The sequence below is a fragment of the Vicia villosa genome, unplaced genomic scaffold (assembly GCF_029867415.1).
Source record: "Vicia villosa cultivar HV-30 ecotype Madison, WI unplaced genomic scaffold, Vvil1.0 ctg.000041F_1_1_1, whole genome shotgun sequence".
Classification (NCBI taxonomy): domain Eukaryota; kingdom Viridiplantae; phylum Streptophyta; class Magnoliopsida; order Fabales; family Fabaceae; genus Vicia; species Vicia villosa.
In genome coordinates this window covers 390,907-413,272 of record NW_026704972.1, presented here as the reverse complement: position 1 = coordinate 413,272, position 22,366 = coordinate 390,907, and the positions used below count along the sequence as shown (strand labels likewise).

At 33.9% G+C, this 22,366-nt stretch overlaps 1 protein-coding gene across 1 annotated transcript; it reads right to left on the bottom strand.

The window, feature by feature from the left end:
• Positions 1-14,076: 14,076 nt before the first annotated feature.
• LOC131622703 (uncharacterized) lies at positions 14,077-19,675 on the bottom strand. The gene is made up of 6 exons (XM_058893742.1): positions 19,003-19,675; positions 18,792-18,912; positions 18,386-18,676; positions 18,207-18,308; positions 17,670-17,990; positions 14,077-14,190 (listed from the first exon to the last, which is right to left on the bottom strand). Exons 1-6 carry the CDS (start codon positions 19,611-19,613, stop codon positions 14,077-14,079), a joined length of 1,560 nt encoding a protein of 519 aa, XP_058749725.1. The 5' UTR covers positions 19,614-19,675.
• Positions 19,676-22,366: the final 2,691 nt, after the last annotated feature.

Sequence of the window (22,366 nt, the reverse complement as noted above, 5' to 3'; positions counted from 1 at the left end):
AGCAAGTTTTGGAAACAATTTTTTAAACTCCAAGGAACACGCCTGAAATATAGCACCTCTTATCACCCAGAGACAGATGGTTAAACGGAAGTAGTAAACCGGTCCTTAGAAACATACCTGCACTGTCTGGCTGGTGACCATCCTCACAAATGGCACAAATTCTTGCATCTTGCTGAATACTGGTACAACACATCATTTCATACAATGATTCAGATGTCTTCATTCAAAGCATTGTATGGTCGCGACCCCCCAAAGCTCTTAGACTATGTGACAGGATCTACTCAGGATGCAACTGTAAACTAGACCTTGCAACAACAACATGAGGTACTCACAGAGTTAAAACAACATCTCAAAAGAAGTAAAATCAGTATGGAGAAACAGGCAAACAAAGAAAGAAGACCATTTACCTTTCAAGAAGGAGATTTGGTTCTGTTAAAACTCCAACCATACCGCCAGACTACAGTTGCACATCTTCTTAGTTAGAAATTAGCAAAGAAATATTATGGTCCATATAAAGTGATCAAACGAGTGGGAACCGTGGATTACCTCTTAGATCTGCCTTCGTCATCTCGCATCCACCCTGTTGTTCACGTATCGTTGTTGAAACCTTATCATGGCGAAGACATGAATCCGGACTTCAAGCATAGTTTTCAGCAAGATCCGAGTTTTGTTGCTCCGATGGCCGCTCACAGAGGTACAATCACTGACCAACAACACAAAGAGTTAGCCGTAAGTAACAATATAAAACAAGATATGAAGGAAGCAGAGAACCAGAAGCTTAACACCGCTTTACCTTTTGCCGAACCACCACTTGCAATTGGGGGAAGATCCAACACCGTGACTCACTGGAGTTTTAGCGACATCAGGAAGCCAAGCTCTGTTTGTAAGGTAAAAGACGCAGGAGAGAGTGAAAGATTTTCGAAAAATGTTGAGAGTGTTTCTAAGAGTTGTGACTCAAACATAATACTTAACCCTCACTCTCTCAATAGAAGTACCACTAAGTTAAAGCAAGTGGACCAAAGTAACCCTCTGCCAACTAACGTCTCTTTTGGATTTCCCAAGGACAAAAAGTGTGTTGTAGTTGCTGATAGCTGTTCTTCACGTGCGCACACTGCCCAAGACTCCAGCCTATCTCCCACGGACCAATCACATGCAGATTTTCAGATTTCATCTTATCCTCCCATTATCTCTTCACCGCCCAAACTTGATACAAACGTGGCCAGCAATTTGCCACACGTCTCCTCTGTGACAGCTAGCATTTCCAACCCATTAGCCATTTCGGTTTCACCTAGCCCAACAAAGCTTGGACCCAATTCGGTGTTGCATCCATTGAACCTTGAGGACAAGGTTCTTTATGGGCCCGGGAGTAATGATATGCAGAATTTAAGGCCCAAAAGAATTAAGAAACAATCCACTTTGCTAAAGGATTTAATATTAAATTAAGGAGGTGCAATTAGTAGTATTTTATTTCATTGTTGTTTTTTGTTAGTTGTACTTTTGGCCCATGGACCCTTTAGTGGTAGAAACTCTACTATATAATTGTATGCAGCCTCCATTATGGAATCAAGAAGAAAAGTTGTTTTATTTTATTGTCTTTTAATGTACTCTTAGATCTAGGGTTTCCTACATTTATCTATCATTTTTCGTTTACCATTTTTTTCTATACTTATTATACTTTTCTTTTTCTTTTTACACGTTAATTCCACTTCCTATTAATGTAACCCTTCCTCTTTCATATTTAAAATATTACATATTAAAATTAACATTGTGCAACATAGAGTTTCAATATTATTATTCTTACCTTTTTGATTTTTTTCTGGTGCATTCTACCATACTTTTTATTTATTTTTACATATTACAAGGTTGTAATTTTTTTATATCGTGCCGAATCAATCTGTCAATTGAAAGTTGAGAGATTTGTTAATTTGATCGTAATTGCATCTTAGATTTTCTTAATCCAATATTATTCTATTATTCACGTCTTTTTTGATCATTTATAATGTTTAGTTTGAAAAGAATGAGTGCAAATCAAATACTTTCCAATAACATTAATATATATATATATATATATATATATATATATATATATATATATATATATATATATATATATATATATATATATATATATATATATATATATATATATTAAACAAATGATGTAGAAGTTATTTCATTAGATGAATTTGAGAAAAATCCAAGTATCTAACCATTCTATCAATAAAATTAATATTTTTTTGCAAATATTGAGATTGAGATTGACATATAATGTTTAGCATTTATTGTTTTCAGAGCTATCTACTCACATGACATTTGTTTTGCTTGTGCTACATTAATAATATTTCATTTTAAATTATTTTAAATTGGCTAAAAAAATAATTATATAAATAGGATAAATATTTGTATATAAGTAGGCGCAACAATGTTTAAAATAAAATATTGAATAAGAATGATGTCTAAATAGATTTTGTGATTAACATCATAATTGTTTAACAAAGTGATACACCAACACACCTTGCAATGCACAAAACAATTTATCTCCTCTATTTCCGGTGTTTTCCTATATCAACCATTTAATTGCATTTACTTGATATAACCAAATATCATTTTTTAAGTATTAATTTAATAACTACAACTCATTTTGTATTGAGAGAAGATTTTCTTTGAATTTTCTTTTTTTTCAATTATATTGAAAATATATTATTGTTCTTTATAAAATGTAAACTGTTAAATTATTATTAATTTTTTTAAATAAAAATAAATTCAACAAACAAACGTTAATAAACAAACATTAATACGAATATAATTGATATTTTTCTAAATTATTATTTAAAGATAATAATTTAAGAAAACTTAACCGCGCAGGTAGACGCATAATTTCTATTAAAACTTATGCAACCTATGGATTGTGATCTTGGCGGCAGGTTCTACTTCATAAAGTAATTTATTCTCACCTTAGGAATTTCAACTGCCTTAGAGCATCTCCAATGATAGTACGTATTTTTCAATGAGTTCTCCAACTAGACATCAATATAATAATTAAAAATTGAATCAATTTGTCATGTCATAGTAGAGTTGCATTGCAATGCAACTAGTAAAAAATTGTGGTGCCCAATCAAATTAATTTATGAGGTAAAGTTGTGGGACCCATTTGAATTACATCAATAAAATAAATATTAAATAAATTATTTTAAGATGATATGACTGGTGGAACCCATAAAAAACTCACAAATGAGTTGCACCATTGGAAATGGTCTTAGAGCTAAGAGGAAAGGCCCCAAGATAATCAATCCCCATATATAGAAAGACCAAGGGAGTTCCACCACGTGTAGCGTCTCGACATGCCAAGGCCCCAAGATAATCAATCCCCATATATAGAAAGACCGAGGGAGTTCCACCGCGTGTAGCGTCTCGACATGCCAAGGCCCCAAGATAATCAATCCCCATATATAGAAAGACCAAGGGAGTTCCACCGCGTGTAGCGTCTCGACATGCCATGATGAATGTAAGCATATTGGAGTTTCTTCAATGTTAAGTACATAGTGAGTATTGTCACACACGTCACACTTACACTTTTTGGAGTTTCTTCCCTTTCCATAGGTGTTTTTGTTTGTTTGTCACTACGGTATATAGTCTGGTTCGGAGTCAGTTCTGACATCAAGTGGTTCTAACTATTTTTTGATCGCAGTTGCGGGGATCGATTTGTGGTCCTCCCTACCAAGTTAGTGTCAATTACCACTGAACCAACTAACGATTGATTAGGTGATTTTGATTTGAGGTGATATGGTATTTCATGTTTGTTTGTTCGCTTGAGAATCCATATTTGTTTCATTTATTGTAAATGAGATGTATAAATTTATTTCCTCTCATCTTAAATCTCATTTGCAACATTCTTATTACTTACAAGGCACGTATCATTTTGGTTTAAGGTACAAACGGTACTGCTAACACTTCTATTTAGTTAAATTTTGTGGAAAAACCTAAAATACAGATCTTATAATCTCCATCTTGATTTCCTAAAACCATTCTAAGACCTAAAACGCAATAAAGGTGATCCAGAAAAGGAATATCTGAACCATATTAAATATAATTTTTTTCCAATCACAAGATTATAAGGATAAGGTGGACCTGTCCAAAAAATATTTTTATAGGACCCGTTTTGGTTTGAAAGTTCAAACATATTTTCCAAGCCCATGGCATACTGTATGTCCTATAGGAGTAAGAGATTTTAAACTGACACGTAACTTTGAACCTCGACACCCCCTCCTATCTACTCATGTTTTTAATATAATAATTACCCTTTCATTTAAAAAAATATATATAATTTTTACTATTATTATGTCATTTTTAAGAGTTAAAATTTGATTTCTACAACATTTTTTAAAGTATTTATTGAATATATTTACAAGGAAGCTTTTTTTTTTTTCGGTTAAATTTATGCATTTATACTGAAAATTTAGTGTTTGTACTTGTTTTTTTGCAATATGCATTTTTATCGTAATTTTTGAAACGTCATATAAAATCTCATATTGTACATGCATTTTCACTAGACTTTTTGAAAAATGTGGTAACTGACATGCATTTTTAAAATGTTCGGTAAAAATGCATACATGTGTACCGACAATTCAAAATTGCCGGTATAAATGAATGTTGGTTACCACAGTTTTCAAAAATTCTGATAAAACCATGTTAATTTCTGGATTTTGAAAAATTTGAAATTTCTTTTATTTTTATTTTTGGTTGTAGTGAAGACTAGAAGAAGACACAAAAAGATTGCTTTTAGATTGATCAATAGAGCATGGAGAGCAAATGTTGAGTGCTCTAATGGAGGTGACAAAGATGAATGAGAGCAGTTGTATCTTAGGGACGGTAGAGTAGCCCCCATAGGTTCTCACCACAAGAGGATCAAGCAATCCTAATTACCCCGCACTCTACAGCGTAGAGGTGGTAGAGTTGAACGAGCCAGAAATCTTGATGTCGAGCCTCATGTTATCATTGCTGATGACGTAGAGGTTCCTCCTCGGGATGATTTCAAAGTTTCTCCACAGAATGATATCGAGGTTCCTCCTCATGCTTATACACAGGTTTCTATTGTAACTGATATGGAGGTGGCAAGTCAAGTTGATACAACGCCATTTGACAACATATATAGAGGTTCCCTTAAGGGCTCAGTGACCCTACCTTGCTTATTAGGTTTGTCGAACATGTGGCTTTTAGATTATGGGAATGAGATGTATAAATATTTAATTTTAAGTTATTTTTACTTACTATTGATTAATTGAAAGTAACTGATGGTTTATACTTTAATTGTTACAAGACCGTGCCCCATTGAAGGTGCCCAACCATGGAATGAAGCTAAAGAAATTCTATGATGTGCATATGCGGCTTGAGGTCAGGGCGATTGTCGTTGATGTCGTTCTACTTTTGTTGGTGCACTTTTCCCTCATAATGCTCAATGTTTCACTATTGTTTACTTTTGTCGAGCGATGTCATAAGGAGACATAGTCTTTTCACCTTCCATTTGGCGAGATGGCGATTACCTTAGATGATGTCTCCAGCCTCTTCCATCTCTCCCTTGCAGGTAATTTATTCATAACTTATGTCATTCCATCTCTCCCTTGCAGGTAACTTATTCATAACTTATGTCATTCTCATTTACTTGTTTATGTTGTTCTTATTTACTTGTTGTCATTTGGTTCAATTTGTGGAATTTGACAAAATAGACTGCACACAACAAAATGTTTTTTTTCTGTTCTGTCTCTGCTTAATTCGAAAGTGCACTTCCAAAATTTTAATGCTTCAGGGCTTATTTCAAAAATGCATTTCCGAAACATCCAATGATAGCAAGATAAGGTTTGTTGAGTCATTATTACTCCAAGAAGTCTATAAATAATGCAACTATACGTTTTCATCAACATCAAGCCACAAACAACAATGACACAAACCTACCCCACCTTGCTTTTGTATACTTCAGCAGTGGTTACCCGATGCCGTTCCAATTTAGGTTCTCGCGCGACACGCCATTCGCAGAATTGATATCGTCGCTTAACTCTCTCTTGTAATACCCGGAAAATCGGAAGGTTGTCAAGCTTGAGTACCGCTCTCCTTCACTTAACAACGAGGGACGTCCAGTTCACCCCATTTAAAGTCAAGAACGACGAAGATTTAGCGGTTATGTGGACAACTTTTGACCGATTTTCTTCGAAGGGTCCGATCGAGTTGGATGCGAAACTTCAAAGATCAGGAGCCGACGTTATCAAAATGTTGACCATCCTCAACTACCCGTGTTTAATAATATGTAACTTTAATTTCATGTTGATCTATCTTTATAATTTCGATTATTTATGATAAATCGAAGCTTTGTTCATTTGTTTTTTATTTTCTGCATAAACACAATATTTCGGAAGTGAATCTCCGTAATAGGTGTTTTTGAAAATGCATCTCCGAAGACACATTTTTTCTCAAAAAAATGTGTTTTTTGAAATGCATCTCCGAAGACACATTTTTTTCTCAAAAAAATTGTTTTCGGAGTTGCATTTCCGAAAACACTTTTTTTTTTAAAAAATAAGGTATTTTCGAAAGTGCACATCCTAAATCACATTTTTTTCATAAAAAAGTGTATTCGAAGATGCACTTCCAAAATATATGGGCGTTTTTAAAATTTCGCCACAGATTCTTAAAAAGATAGGGGGGTGGATAAAGAAATTATCTTGTAAAAATACTGCAATATGAGTGCAGACAGCTACAAGGCAGGCCCGGCCCACAGCAGGTGCAGCCAGTGCTTTAGCACTGGGCCTCAAAATCCTGGGGCCCCCAAACTTATCATTATTAGTGAACAAAAAAATTGAAATATGAAACATCAAAGTTTTTCTTCTTCCTCTTTAATTCTTTTCTCTTCTCAGTATCGTTAAACAACCAAAAGCTGAAAACAAAACATGCCCTATTCCTATTTCTCTCAGCGCTACTTTGTTACTAAGTAACATTAATATTAACACCGCCGTAACGAAACACGGCACCACCGTCTACCACCAGTTTACGTTACGACAATGTCGGCGGAGATACGACAAAACAAAAATAGCGTAAGTGTGTTTTTTTTTCTTTGGTTCTTTCAATCACTGTTTGCTCTTTTCTTTATTTCTCCAATCACCGTTTTCATAAGTATTAGAGGGCTTGCTGCCGCTTGCGGGCTTGCGATCGACATTGAACTCTTTGGTCTTCCCATATGAAAAGTTGTATTTACTTTTTGCTGTGATTCATTTGAAGGTAGAAAAAGAGAGTAGTAATAGTTGGAAAACATTGAATAGTTAGATAAAGTTGTTTGTAGTTTAGTATATAATTTTGAAGATAGGAAAAGGGTATGTAGTTCATACTGTTTCATGGATAAGGATAAGCAAGCATAATGATTAATATTTTTGTGATTATTTAATTGTTTTAGTTGGAAAAGTTCAATAATATATTTTATGAATAAAAAGCATCATGAATGAGTCTATATTAAAATTTAGATGGATAAATTATTTTTTACTAAAAGAAAAAAGAAAGTGATTGAATACGTGGATATTATATAATATATTATTATATTAGTTATGTTTTTTTAGCTTATTCTTAATTTTTATTTTTAATTACTAATTCTCGATGTAATTTTGATTCTTAGTTTTCTTTATTTAATGTAATTGATTTTTCTTGCTAATATGTAGGAGCAAAATTTCACCCCAGGACTATTAATAGATTGTTTGGTGATAAATACTATGAAATTAATCATCAAGCTAACACAATAAAATAATGAGATATTTCAGATTTTTATACTATGCTTCTAAGAATAGAAAGTATAAATGTGAAAATGATAAGTTGTATAAAATTATATTTATAATTTAAATAATATTTTAAACATTTTAGTGCTTCATTTAGTTAATATATAATTATATTTTGTGCATTATTTTTAATTATTAAAATAATATATTTTTTAAAATTTAGACCCATTTATAAAATTAGAACAGGGCCTCCGAATTGGTTAGTCTCTTCTCATAGACTCGACTACAATGAGGCATGGGGTGTTGCAAAAGATAAAGCATTTTAGTGCTCTTAGTCTATGATCTATGCCTCTAAGATCCAATGGCTCACATATAGTGGTGGTCCATACTATGAGCTACCTAAAAGCCATGCTTTGAAAGTCAGTAGCAACCACTTGCAAACAACTTTTGAGGAAAATAAGGTTACAGTAAAACTAGCCATAATTGTGTGATGTGGTCACTTAGCTTAGCATGGACACACATTTTAAATTATATCAATTTGGTTTTCAAAACAGCGAACTTGGCAAATGTTGCACTCAAAAGAAAATTGTCATAAAATTACTCTATAGTTGATGTTGGATTAGGGATGGCAAAAAAACTCATACCCATAGGTATCTGCGGATAAAATTCGTTACGGGCACGGGGTAGATAGCTTAACGGATATCTATGGGTATTATAAACGGACATTTAGTTATCCATTTACTTACGCGTACGGATAAAGATTTGATGGTATCCATACCCGCGGGTATCCATATCCGTTAATAGTGATTAAAATTACTTAAATATCTTTTTAAAATTAGTATACTTAAATATCTTTTTAGTATTAATTAGTACACTTAAATATTCTTTAAACATTTTCTCACATTCTACATCAATATTCATTATAAAATGCTTTTGAATTTAATATAGTAAATGTATAACACATTCTTTTCTATAAATAAAAAGATAAATTTTCTATTCAATATATAAAAAATTAGTAAATTTCAATTAGAAGAAATATCCATGGATATCCGTAAATACCCGCGGATATTTAAAATATCACGGATACCCACCCGACAGATATCCACACGGATATGGAGCCGATATGTATATCATTTTTATTAAAGGGATGGATAACGAGAGACTAGTATCTGTACCCACGAGTATTCATTGTCATCCCTATATTGGATATGACTGAAACCAACAATAAGTAGGTTTAAAAGTTGTGTTTAAAAATCTAAAGAAATTAGGACTCTATTTATTGAGAATTGTAATTGCGAAAATTACATTATATGTATTATTAATTATATCAAGTTTTAGAAAGTTTGCGTTTGTTCTACAATAAAATTTAATTTAACTTATATTTTATTATAGATTTTTTTAATAATTTGATATGACATTTTTAAAAGTGTGATTTGATTTCAAAGTCTATTTAAAAATTTATTTTTTTATTAGGAATTTCAAGTAGTTCATTTTAATTTATTTTTTTAAATACACAACACAATATTTTATATATTAAAAGTTTTATAGGTATACATATATAGGTTGGCCTATAAAATTTCATAGGTTTTTTAATAACTTAAATCTGACTTATTTAATAAAATATGTTTTGAAAAAAGTTTAAACCTAAGACAAACTTATATAGGTCAAGCTATAAACCCTTATAAATCGATATGTCTTATCAGTCTTAACTTGTAATGAACAAGTAAAGTCTTAACATGACTTATGACTTATATGTAAACACAAGTAGTGATCTTTGTTTGACCCCTTTTCATTGTATTTATAGTTGTATTCTTTAATCCAATTTTATTAGTTTTGATCATTATAATCGTTATGACCATTTACTATCTTGTTCTTATTTCTAGATCTTAGTTGTATAACTCATATCCAAAATTTGTTGCATCACTCGAGGTTGAATTAGTTTTTGTCTCAAAGCCTAACCAACCTCCTAGTTGGCTCACCTCGCCCACACAACATACAATGGCGAGCTAGCCAATATGATTTGGAGTTGGCTTCACCCCGTCTATGATGGTTCAAGTACTCTTTATGGGTTCAATGTGTGAATGAGCTGATGTCTGTTGATGCTAAGTGTGCATAGGAATTACGCCTACTTTGGGCATTTTATTTTCTTTTTAAGAGACAAATGGCATCAACAGAGGCAATTGGGTTTCAATAAGTGTCCTCTCTGGTAGGGGTTATTACTCCATATTGTTCTAATTACAAGCGTTGCAGGACAAAAAATTTGGAGTACAAGATAATACAAATTATATGAATCTTATTTATAAGGAGGAGGTTGAAACACACCAATTTCTGTTTTACTGGATGGGTGAGCCTCTGACAATTGTGGGTTATGATTTCGACAAACTTGGTAAGGCGGAAAAGGATGGTATGTTAGGAAGGGAAATGTTCGAGGAGTTAAATTCCATGGAGAATGAAGAATGCATGATGTTTCACCTTAGTAAATAAAAGAGTGTTTTGAGATGAATAGACCATATTGAGTTCAACAAATAAGAGTTTGCCCTCTCTTAAGAAAAAGTATAAAGATGCTCAACTTTCTGCAGAAAAAATGGAAAAGAGGAGGAAAATATACAAGAGGAAAAGAAAAAGATAGACGTGTTGTCCCGGATTAAGGTTGAACTACAAAGTCTCAAAGAGGTGGCTAAAAGCCATGCATCTACTGTGAAAATGTTGTAAGCCAAGACAAGAAGAAAAAAAGAGTGAGTTTTTTTCTTGTACCCTGATATCAACCTTGATGTTATCGGGTTATTCAAGATTATTCAAGACATGAAGCTAGTAAAGGAAGCTAGGAGTTTTTATGAGTGGATAAAGTGAATAACCTCGGCCAAGAGAAGATTTCTTCTCCAATCTAAGTACATTCCTGATGGTGAGACTGCTCCTCCGATTTTGGAAAATTGATATTCTTGTGTTTTCTTTGAGTATGCAATTGCATTAATTATCCTGATATTTTGAATGATAATTGTTAGAGCACCATTCTTAAGTCCTTTATAATAAATTTTTTTGTCTCATTTTTTTTATGTTCGCCCAAGTTTTGAGATTGTATATATTTTCTTTATAAATCTAGTTTTGTGTTTGCATATAGACCGATTCGGGCGAGACCTCTATCTAGATGTGTCATTCATCATTTTAAGATATCTCAGAGGGTCTAATAATACCCCAAAAGTGAAACGATACTCCAAAGGGTGCAACTTAGGTGCTTCAAACCAAAAGAAAACAATCTTAATAATAGCGCACCTTACTAAAAACTCAAGCTAGTGTAGGGAAACAGAGTGACATCCTATAACTTTCTAAAAGTACATTATGCATATGTTTGGTTTAGATTTTGGAAGAGGCAAAATAATTTCTAGAGGTGTAGAATTGCGTTTAGAATGACTTTGAGGTGTTTGGTTCTTCTAAAGTAAAAATGATTCTGCCTTATTAATTTATTCTACTTGAAGCTAGAATTTGTAGCTTTTGAGTTTAAATGTGATTTTTACATTGAAATTTACCGTTCAACTTAATTTTTCATAAAGTTATCCAAACATAAATCAATTTACATTCAACTCACTTTTAACTAAAATCAATTCACTCAATATCAATTTTTTCAAACGCATAACCAAACATATGCTATATGTGGTCTTAATTGCACTTAAAAAATGCATAAATATGATTGTTGTGTGAAAATAAGTGATGGTATTTCTTGGTTCACTTCCGTTGTATTTATAGTTGTATTAATTGATTTAGATTTCATGGTCTAGCTTGTCGTAGTTGTTACATTGTTGCGATTATTTACTACGTTGTTCTTCTATCTAGATCTCAATTGCTTAACTCTTATCCCAAATCAATACATGGCTCAAGGCTAAGTCAACTACTACCTCAAAGTCGAGCCAACCTCTAAGTTAAATGATCTCATCTATAACATTGTAGCAAACTAGATCAGTATAACTCGGGGTTGACTTCTCCTGGTCTATGTTGATTTAAGTATTTTTCAAAAATTCAACATGCTCTAGAGCCAATGGATGAGGTCTATTTTTGCTAAGTGGGATTATCACATTCAAGCCATATTGATTTAAGAACCAAAAATAATAATTTGGGGATTACTTTTCCCGCCCTAAGTATTGGATACAATCTAGTTTTGTGTTTCAATAGTACATTTCTGAATACACGCATTTCACGCCAAAACACGTTCTAAGTAAGACACACCCATATTTTCCTAACAAAACATAGTTTGGAATTGTATCTCCGAATAAACCCCTTCATTATTTTATTCATCTAATAATTCAAATACAAATATGGAAGTGTAGTTTCAGATTTGTGAAGCGGGAATTTGAAAAATTACCACCTTGTATCTATTTTTCAATTTAGTAACTATTCATAAGTATATTTTTTGGAAATGCCAAGCGGGAAATTTATTAAAACAACACCTTTCATGTTTGCTTCAGACATAATCAAAAACACCATTTCTTCTTCAAATCCTACCAAAACCTCCTTCCACACTCAATCAATTTTTCTACTTTAAAATAACATTTGTGTGTTTTTTCATATCAAAAAGAGAAAACGAAGATGGATTTTTAGGTAATGTACATGTATTGTATTTCTCATTACTTACATTAATCTAGTTTTCAATTTGAAAATACGAACGTTGCGTCCGGAAATACATTTTTGTATTAGTGATGAATGTCATCCGAAAGTGTATTTATGGATTAGTTCAGGGTTGAATTTTGTCAGTTTTAAATATTTTCTGTTATGATTGGCCTTAGATATGGTACACCCTGATGTTTTCCGTAAACCTATTGTGTTTACGGATGTCAAATCGATTGATGTTAAGTTAGATACTGGCAAACAATTTACAAATGAACAAGAGTTTGCGTCTGTGATCATATGCTCCAATGGATTCGCACAGAGGCTTCTGAATTAGGGTTCGACGTTGTAATTGAAAGCTCGAATAATTTTTAAGATAGAAGGAATACATTTGTGACACTAAGGTTATGTTTGGATGTTGTAAAATAAATGGAGTGGAGAGGAATGGAGTGGAGTGGAGTGGAATGGAATAAAGATGTCATTCCATTTTTTGGGTATTTCATGATGGAATAAAGAGATTTTTCCATTTCGCCCAAATTGGAAGGTATAAAAAAATATGGAAAGTGATGGGATATGATGAAATGCATTCCATCTTGTTCCGTTCCATTCCATCCCATCAGCTTTTGATCAATGATAACCATTATGTATCTAGGTACAAAGTTTGCGAGGATGGAGAAATCGTTTGAGATATATTTTAGAGTCATTATGATTCGATAAATTTTTTTAACACATCTCTTGCAGTACTCATTATTTTTCCAACATATAAGATAAACAAGTATAGACTTTCATTATTGGAAATTCTTGGTGTTACCAGAAAATACTTTTTTGGTTGGGTTTGCAATTTTGGAAAGTGAAAAGGAGGATATATTACTTGGGCTATTGAAGTGTGTATGACTTTATTGAAGGACCAAGAAAACATGGCAAATGTCATTGGCATCAATCATGATACCGCACTAATAAATTTGGTTGCAAAGATATTTCCTAGATCATATGTATCACTTTATAGGTATCACATAACGAAGAACGTGGGAAGTAGAATTAAGCTGGCAGTATGGACCAAAAAATAAAGGGTGAAGATGGAAAAATGGTCAAAGCTAGTGTGATACTAGAAAGCATAACGAACGTTTGAAATAGCATAATAAATTATTCTCTGAAAGAATTATATGTCGATTCTTTATGCATTTCAGGAAGGTGTATGAGAAATATCTTGATTTCTTGAAATATGTTGAAAGTGCAATTCTAGACCTGGTGAAGGAGAAGATTTTTTGTGTTAGGACCGATCAGACTAGACACTTTTGAAATACAACAACTAACCAAGTTGAATATTCTCATGCTACATTAAAGAAGTGGTTAGTAAATGTAATTTTGTAGCGATTGAGACTTTGTGAACCAAATGATCCAAAATCATCATAATGAGACACATGCATCATTTGATCATAGGATTACAATTTTATAACATAGATTCAGAGACAACAATCTATATTCATAGTTGGCGGGTAATATATCTCGAACGGGATTGATTTTAAATTTTCACAAAGCCAAACAAGCTGATAAAGTAGGTTTAGATAGCTCAAAGTGTGGTTGTACACTTAGAAATACATACATGGTGTGTTGAATGAGGTTTACACCCACTGGAAAGGGCTTTGATTTGATGATGATGATGATGTGATGAATGACAGTAAATCAAATATATCTATCTTGACCGAAAGGTAAGTTATTCAAGAGATATTTTTCAAGGACGATGACAACATGAAATTCCACATGAAAGAGCAATTGAGGAAGATTGCCTATCTTGAAACCACATATTTGAAACCATAGTTGCACTCGGTGAAAACAAAGGGTGCTCCTAAGAAGGTCAAACCAACACAGAGTGAGAATTCAACAATACAGACTCCTTTCTATTTTGAACATGTTTACTTACTTTTTTCAGATTCTCCTCCTACAAAATTTCAAAAAATTATTTTCAAAGGTTCTCACATTAGCCAGCTATCTCCTACACCACTTTTACCAAAAAGATCAAATACATTAAAGAGATGTAGGATGCACAAATGCATTGAACGGATCGTAAATGTTAAGGGTGATGGTAATTGTGATTATTGAGTTGTTTAAGCTTTTTTCGGTTAAAGGGGGGAGAATCATACACTTGTTTGTCAACAACTTATCAAAGATTTGAAGGCGTATAAAGAATCATACACAATGCTATAAGGGAAAAAAATTGATTCAATTCATGAATCTCTTATTCCTTGAGTTAGCGGCCAGACACTGGAGGAAAAATGATTTTTCTTCTCTAAAATGGGTCATTATATAGCAAGTCCATATAATAGGGTGTGTGCATTTATCTGACAAAAAACAGCTTCTCAAAAATATTTTTTCCACATTGAAGTGTCCCACATCAAAACCCAACTGATTGCATTATGTGTATTGGGTGGATTTAAAAATCAATATATTTCTTCAAGTTTATTTAAAATCAGGATTTCCTATACCACATACATCATCGAAATGGACAATTCATTCAATAAATGAAGGTGAATTTTAGTCGGGTCTTTTTTTTTTGGATAGGATGGAAGAATTCATCAAGTTGAGCGAAAATGAAAGAGAATAAAATAAATAAAAGTCAAAGGCGGAACGATATATGGATGTAGATTTAGGTGGTGACATGTATTTTGATTCATTTTAGTTTTTTATCTAGATATAGTTAGGTGGTGACACATGTTTTGTGTGTAATGTTGGATTGATATTAACAATGTAAATTGTATACATTTTCATACATTTTAATGTATATTTTAGTTTTCTAAATTTTTCAATATTTTTTGTGTTTCATAAGAGGTTTTGTTTCTCTGATAGGTTTTGGGTGAACAATTACATTTGAATATGGAAATACATTTTCGGATGCACCCCAATTTTAAAAAAATGCTAATTGGGTTTATTCAGAAATGCATTTTCGGACTCACCCTATATTCCTAAAAAAATGCTAACATGGGTTTATTCGGAAATATATTTCCATATACGTCCATACTTTACTAAACGAAACAGGGGGCATCCAGAAGTACATCTCCGAAATATCCTTTGAGATAGAATTGAGTTTCTAAGATCCATATTGATCTAAAATTTGTACAAATTATTGGACATATGACTCCACACACAAGAGAGGGCGAATTGTGTTTCAGAAAAAGTTGAGCTTGAAACAATTTTAGAATGAATTTTAGAGTTTACTAATTTTTTTTAAAAAAATTAGAAATACGCTGCGGAAAATAAAATACGAAAATTAAAAATTTAAGGGATAGAGAGATAACACTAGAAGTTATAGAGGTTCAATTAAAAGAAAAAAACGTGATCCTCTCCCCAATATTTGTTCTTGAGAGTATCCAATATCTTAAGAGTTTTTAATTGGTTGAACTCTCAAACTCCCTTATACAAGAGAAATGAAATTCGTGGCTAACTTCCAACCAAATAGCAAATACGAAGAGACACTATGAGTTTTCCTTCCAAACAATGAATTGAGGCGGTTGGTCTTCTTTCCACAAGAAAATTGGAGTTGTTAGTCTTCAAGCTTCAAACCATAATTTTACACGAGTTAATCTTGAACCTAGGTGAACTTTTGATCTGGGTTGAACTCGTGAACCTAGGAGATCTTATACCGGGATGATCTCCAACCTTAATAAGCATTTAATATCGAGCTGATCTTGAACCAAAAAGAAGTTTTACACATGATAACTGCCAACCAAGTTGAGATTTTAGTTGAAGTCTTTTGAATGGGTCGAGCCTTGAAATCTAACTTGTGACTTAGTCACTAAATCCCCAAAACCAAAGTTTTCCATGTTTTTAAGTTCGAACCCCAATAAACAATTATTAAATGGATGAATATTATTCAACCAAGGTAAAAACAAATTTTCCTTGATGAATTTACAACATTCCCCTTTAAGAATTACAAATGCCTTAGTTGTAAAACGACTTTCTCGAACGTTTTATGGTGAACTTTCACTTAGTTCAAGACTTATCAGATACTTCAATCTTGTAGACATTTGATTGATCTTTACTTAGAGATGAGGCTTGAGTTATATTATGTTTAGGTGCCATCATCAGAGAATCAAGTTTATCAACCTATTGATTTAGTTGTATTTTTAACTACTTTATACTTGACTTTAAATGTCTCATTATGCATATCTCACATTTGTCTACTTTAACAAGAAATCTCATTTTCAATTTAGGTTCACATAGATTACTCGTCTTGTCGATGTTAAATCAATACTAGAGAATTTGTATCCAGAAAATTGAAGAGTTGTCAATCTCTATTATCGTTCACCCTTGATTGATAACAAAGGAAAGATACAGATCAACAAGTTTGAGCTGAAGACGGGTGAATATTTAATTGTTATGTGGAGTATATTTCACCGTTACGAACCAAAGGTCTGGTCAAGGTAGATGTGAAAATTACGAGATCGACTGAAGAAATTTTAAAGATGTTGAAACATTCACTACAAAAAATATGCTCTGCAGCGACGTGGGAAACACGTCGCAACATGAAATATCACGTGGCAACAAAAAAGTAGCGACGTGAGCCACTACGTCGCAGGAGACAAAGTGGCAACTTGTAGCGACGTGGAGACCACGTCAGAAAGTAGCGACGTGACTCCCACGTCGCAACAAGGAAACATGGGGAACATCCATCTGCACACACAGCAGGCGTGGCAGGTGTGGGGCAGTGTGTTTGCTGACCAATGTAGCGACGTGATTACCACATCGCTACATTAAATGCTTTTTTTTTTAAAATTTATTCACGCTAGATTTGTTTTGTTTTATATATTTTTTATAATTAATTAATATATAATAAAATATATATAATAAAATATATATAATAAAATATATATAATAAAATTTATATAATAAAATTTATATAATAAAATTTATAAAATAAAATTTATATAATAAAACCTATAAAATAAAATTTATATATTAAAATCTATAAAAACTAATTTATATAATAAATTTGTATAAAATAAATTCATATAATAAACATTATATAATAAATTCAATTAATTAAAACTAAAAATTTAAAACTAATACTGTAATGAATTAAAATGTAGAATATTTTACATAAAAATAAATTAAAAATAAATAAAATACAAAATGTTTTCAAGACGCATCATCCGGAAAATAATTATCCGGATTAAAATCATCAGCCACCCCGTCATCCTCCGGCTCTTGAGGAGGAGCATTACTGTAATTTCCACCTCCTTGCATAAACCGTCTCATCTGCTCCTCCATCTCAGCTTGCTTCTTCATAATGCCCTCCATCTGTCGCGCATGCTGCTCCTCCATATCAGCCTGCTTCTTCCGCATCATCTCGATCTGGGCCTCACTTTTGCGTCTCGCCAATTGCCTTACTAATTCAGTTTGTTCCTGTGTCAGATTTGGTTGACGCGATCCACCCTCTCCATCCTGAAGTCTTTGAAACAGATTGCGGTCACCACGTCTATAGCTGGCCGCCAAATTTCCAGCACCAAAAAAGCAACCATTAGGTCCTTTTTCTTTAATAACCTCACACCAGATATAGTGATCAACATCCGCATTTAGCGGCTCCCCCTCTGCTGGCATGAATTGAGGATTATTTTCCAGAAAAATGGCAAGTCGCCTATCATAATCTTCCTGCACAGATATTCAATAAAAAATGTAAGTTAAATATTTAAATGCATATTTAATTAGTCAATTAAAATATATTAAAAAGTTGCCACGTGATTTTCACGCCACAACTTATGATTTGCCACATGATTTTAATGTGGCAATTTATCAATTGCCACATGAAATTCACGTCACAAATTTTGTATTAATTTAAAAAAAATAAACAACGTAAATTTCACTTACAAGATACAACTTCGTGCGCTCGTCGACAAAACCTCCCGATCTCCTTGTCCGGGTCCTCGAAATCAGCTCAGGCATCAATGGTTTTCTCCCCAACTCCTTAGCCTAAATAATATAATTAAAAATAATTAGTAAAATATATTATGAATAAAGATGTAACTTAAAAAATTTAAAATTTTTACCAATCGTCGGGCATGCTCGGCGGTGCTAATACTTCCAACTGTGTTGACACAACCGCCCTTTTCAGATGCCCTCATCTTCTTAAAAGTTTCTGATTTAGCCCGGAATTCTGGACTCCTCCAATATGTAACAAGATCATGAAAAACCTCCTCGCCTATCCAGTTAGGACGGATGCCATGAAGCTCATGATTCTCCCTTACTCTCCGCAGCATATCAGACATTCTTTTAGAGCATCTGGTGTTGAAAACTTTCTGAACACTTTTTTCACTCAAAGGATCCCACACACATTTCTCCTGCAATAATGTATGACATTAAAATAAAATGTTAAGTAATTATAATGAGAATTTTATTTAAATAACTATAACTAAAACAATAAATTAAATGCATAACATATATAAATAACAATACCTTAAACATTCTAAACCATTCATCTTTATTTTTGACGTCCCCATAGCTCTTAAAAGCTGATTTATACATCTGCTGAATTATATAGCTAACAACCCTAGCAGCTGTCCGACTCGGCGTAAAACTGAAACAAAAAATGAAAATGTTAGATATAAATTTATAAAAAAAATGAAAAAGTATACATACTATAAAAGTTTTTAAATAGGAAACTTACTTGCTTCCTTCGGGCTGAATCCAAAATCTGCCGTCAATCACATGAATCTCATCAGGATCATCCCTCCCACGAAGATCAGCTCCATCTATCTCATCAACTGCCTCATCAACCTCACGTGCTGGTACATGTGTGGGATGTGGGGTGCGTGAGCCTCCAACCTGTGTGGGGCGTGGACTAGGAGATCGTCCAGCCTGTGTCGGACGTGGACGGGGAGATCGTCCAGCCTGTGTGGGGCGTGGACTAGGAGATCGTCCAGCCTGTGTCGGAGGTGTACTACTGGATCCTCCCGTATGCTGAAAGGAGGAAGTCATCTGCATGGGATATGAGAAACCAGATCCTCCAGTATGCTGGAAGGATGAAGGCATGCCAGTATGGGCGAATGGAAAGCTGGGCGGGGGCACACCAGTATGTGTGAATGGAAAGCTAGGTCCTGCCGCCTGCTGGAAGGACGGGGGCACACCAGGATGCTGGAAGGATGGCGGTACCGCTGAGTACTGGAAGGATGGCGGTACCCCAGACGGGAATGTGTGGGAGGAGAGTAATGGGGTAAAAGCCTGAGTACTGGCTAAAGACATATGATCAACACTCTGAGGGCGGGAAGACACGGCCATGGGAGGCGCCTCACATACTACTATCCTCGGACGTTGGGACTTCTTACCACTATCTTTACTCTTAGGTGGCATTTTTTACCTATTTTATTATTCATCAACACATAAATATTCATCAACACATAAATATTCATTAACACATAAATAGATATTTAATAGATATCCACTAACACATAAATAGATATTCATTAACACATAAATAGATATTTAATAGATATCCACTAACACATAAATAGATATTCATTAACACATAAATAGATATTCATTAACACATAAATAAATATTCATTAACATATAAATATACATTCAATGTTTAGTTATTCTTCATCTTCGCTATCCACATCATTCTCTTCATCATTCTCTTCATCATTCTCTTCATCATTATCTTCGTCGTTCTCTTCGTCGTTCTCTTCGTCATTCTCTTCATTGTTGTCATCGGATTCAAACTCTTCATCATTCTCTTCATCCACATTATTTTCAACCAACAATATAGATGCATCAACTTGATGTCCCTCAACAATTGTATCAGACAAACTTGTAATGTCTTCAGCTGCAACCACTTCATTAATTTGATCAACATCATCAACTTGATAGGCGACATCTTCTACTTGATCGCCATTTTCAATATGACCTTGCGGTTTTGTTTTTATTGCAACACACCATCCTCTTTTACGTGTCACAAATGAAGGATAAGGTACATAATAAACTTGCCTAACAATATTTGACATTATGAAAGGATCATACTCTTTGTATTTCCGGTTCATTTGAATCTCAACAGTACCGTATGACCTGTCTATTTTTGTGCCTCTACTTGGATCATACCATTCACAATAAAACAAGACAACTTTATTTTATGAATCCATGTAATGGTATACCACCCATGAACCTTTCAAACGGATACATCCACCTATATTGAACTGGTCCACCAAGAAAGGCTTCATATGCAAGATGCACAGGTAAATGTTCCATTGAGTCGAAGAAACCAGGCGGAAATACTTGTTCCAACTTACAAAGAATGATTGCAATGTTTTGGTCCAACTTCATGATGTCTTCCACTTTTAAAGCTGACGCACAAATATCTCTAAAAAACTGACTAATTTCAGTCAGTGGATCAAGAACATGTTTGGGTAGCGAGCCAAATGCAATTGGTAACAATTGTTCCATGAAAATGTGACAATCGTGACTTTTCATTCCATGCAACTTCCCAGTGTTAGGGTCAGCACACCTTGATAAATTTGATGAATACCCATCGGGCATTCTCAAATCTTTTAGCCATCGACAAACAGCTTTAGCTTCTTGGGAAGTCAAAGTGAAACAAGCCTTGGGTTTTAATAACTTTCCATTCGGTAGAGGCTTCAACTCCAACTCTCTTCTGTTACACCATTTTTCCATGTCTTGTCTGGCCTTTTCATTATCTTTTGTTTTGCCTTTCACATCCATCACTGTGTTAAATACATTATCAAAAAAATTCTTCTCAATATGCATAACATCTAGATTATGGCGCAACAAGTTATCCTTCCAATACGGGAGGTCCCAAAATATACTTCTTTTTGTCCAATTGTGCGTGACTCCGTATCCTTCAATTCGGCATTCTTTGCCAGTATCTGTAAATTTTGGTAGCTCACTAACTTGTTCCCATATAGCCCATGGTGACAATCGAGGCAGAGGCGAATCTTTCACTCGTACATCTTTTTTAAAGTTTGTCATGTTTCTTCTATAGGAGTGATTTCGTGGTAGGAATCTTCGGTGACAGTCAAACCACGAGCTTTTCCCACCTTTATCCAACGTGAACCCTTTGTTGTTTCCCATGCAATGCGGACAACCCATTTTGCCATGCGTACCCCAACCAGACAACATGCCATATGCTGGAAAGTCGTTGATGGTCCACATCAAAGAAGCTCGCATTATAAAGTTTTCTTTACGTGATATATCATAAGTCCATTCTCCAATCCACAATCTCTTCAAATCATCAATTAAAGGTTGTAAATACACATCAATTCCTGCTCTTGGACTCGAAGGTCCTGGAATGACGCACGTCAAAAACATGTATGGTTTTGTCATGCACATCTCAGGAGGGAGGTTGTAAGGGGTTACAATAACTGGCCAACAAGAATATGCGGTTCCCGACCCTTGGACATATGGAGTAAATCCATCAGAGCATAATCCAAGCCTGACATTTCTAGGTTCTGCGGCAAAATCAGGATGCATTCGATCAAAATGCTTCCATGCCTCGCCATCAGATGGATGCCTCATAGTTCCTGGACTTGTGTTATTTGTGTGATGCCATGTCATTTGACTTGCACTGTGCATTGAAGCAAACATTCTTTTTAACCTTGGTATTATCGGAAGATAAAACATGGACTTTACTGCTACACGGTCTTGATTAGTGTTAACGGCTCTACTGGGAACTTTATATCTTGGACTCTTACAAAACTTACATTCCTCCAACAACCCATCTTGAGTACCAAACTCATTGTCGTAGAACAACATACAGCCATTAATGCAACAATCAATCTTTCTTACTCTTAAGCCCAACTTCGACACCAACTTCTTTGCTTCATAAAATGTTGTAGGCAAGTTGTCTTTCATTGCAGTTGAGTCCAACATCATCTTTACGAAGAATTCCAAACACTGATCATGAACATTCCAATTTGCCTTGGCGGCCAACAATCTCACACAAATTGATAACTTTGACTCAGACGATCCATCAAACAACGGCGTATTCATCTCATTCAACAACTGATAAAATTTCTGCG

Coding starts and splice junctions, on each gene's coding strand:
- LOC131622703 (XM_058893742.1), bottom strand. CDS start 19,613: ATGGCCGTGTCTTCCCGCCCTCAGAGTGTTGATCATATGTCTTTAGCC. Junction 18,913..19,002: donor ATTCAGCCCGAAGGAAGCAA/GTAAGTTTCCTA, acceptor TTTTTGTTTCAG/TTTTACGCCGAGTCGGACAG. Junction 18,309..18,385: donor CCGAGCATGCCCGACGATTG/GTAAAAATTTTA, acceptor TATATTATTTAG/GCTAAGGAGTTGGGGAGAAA.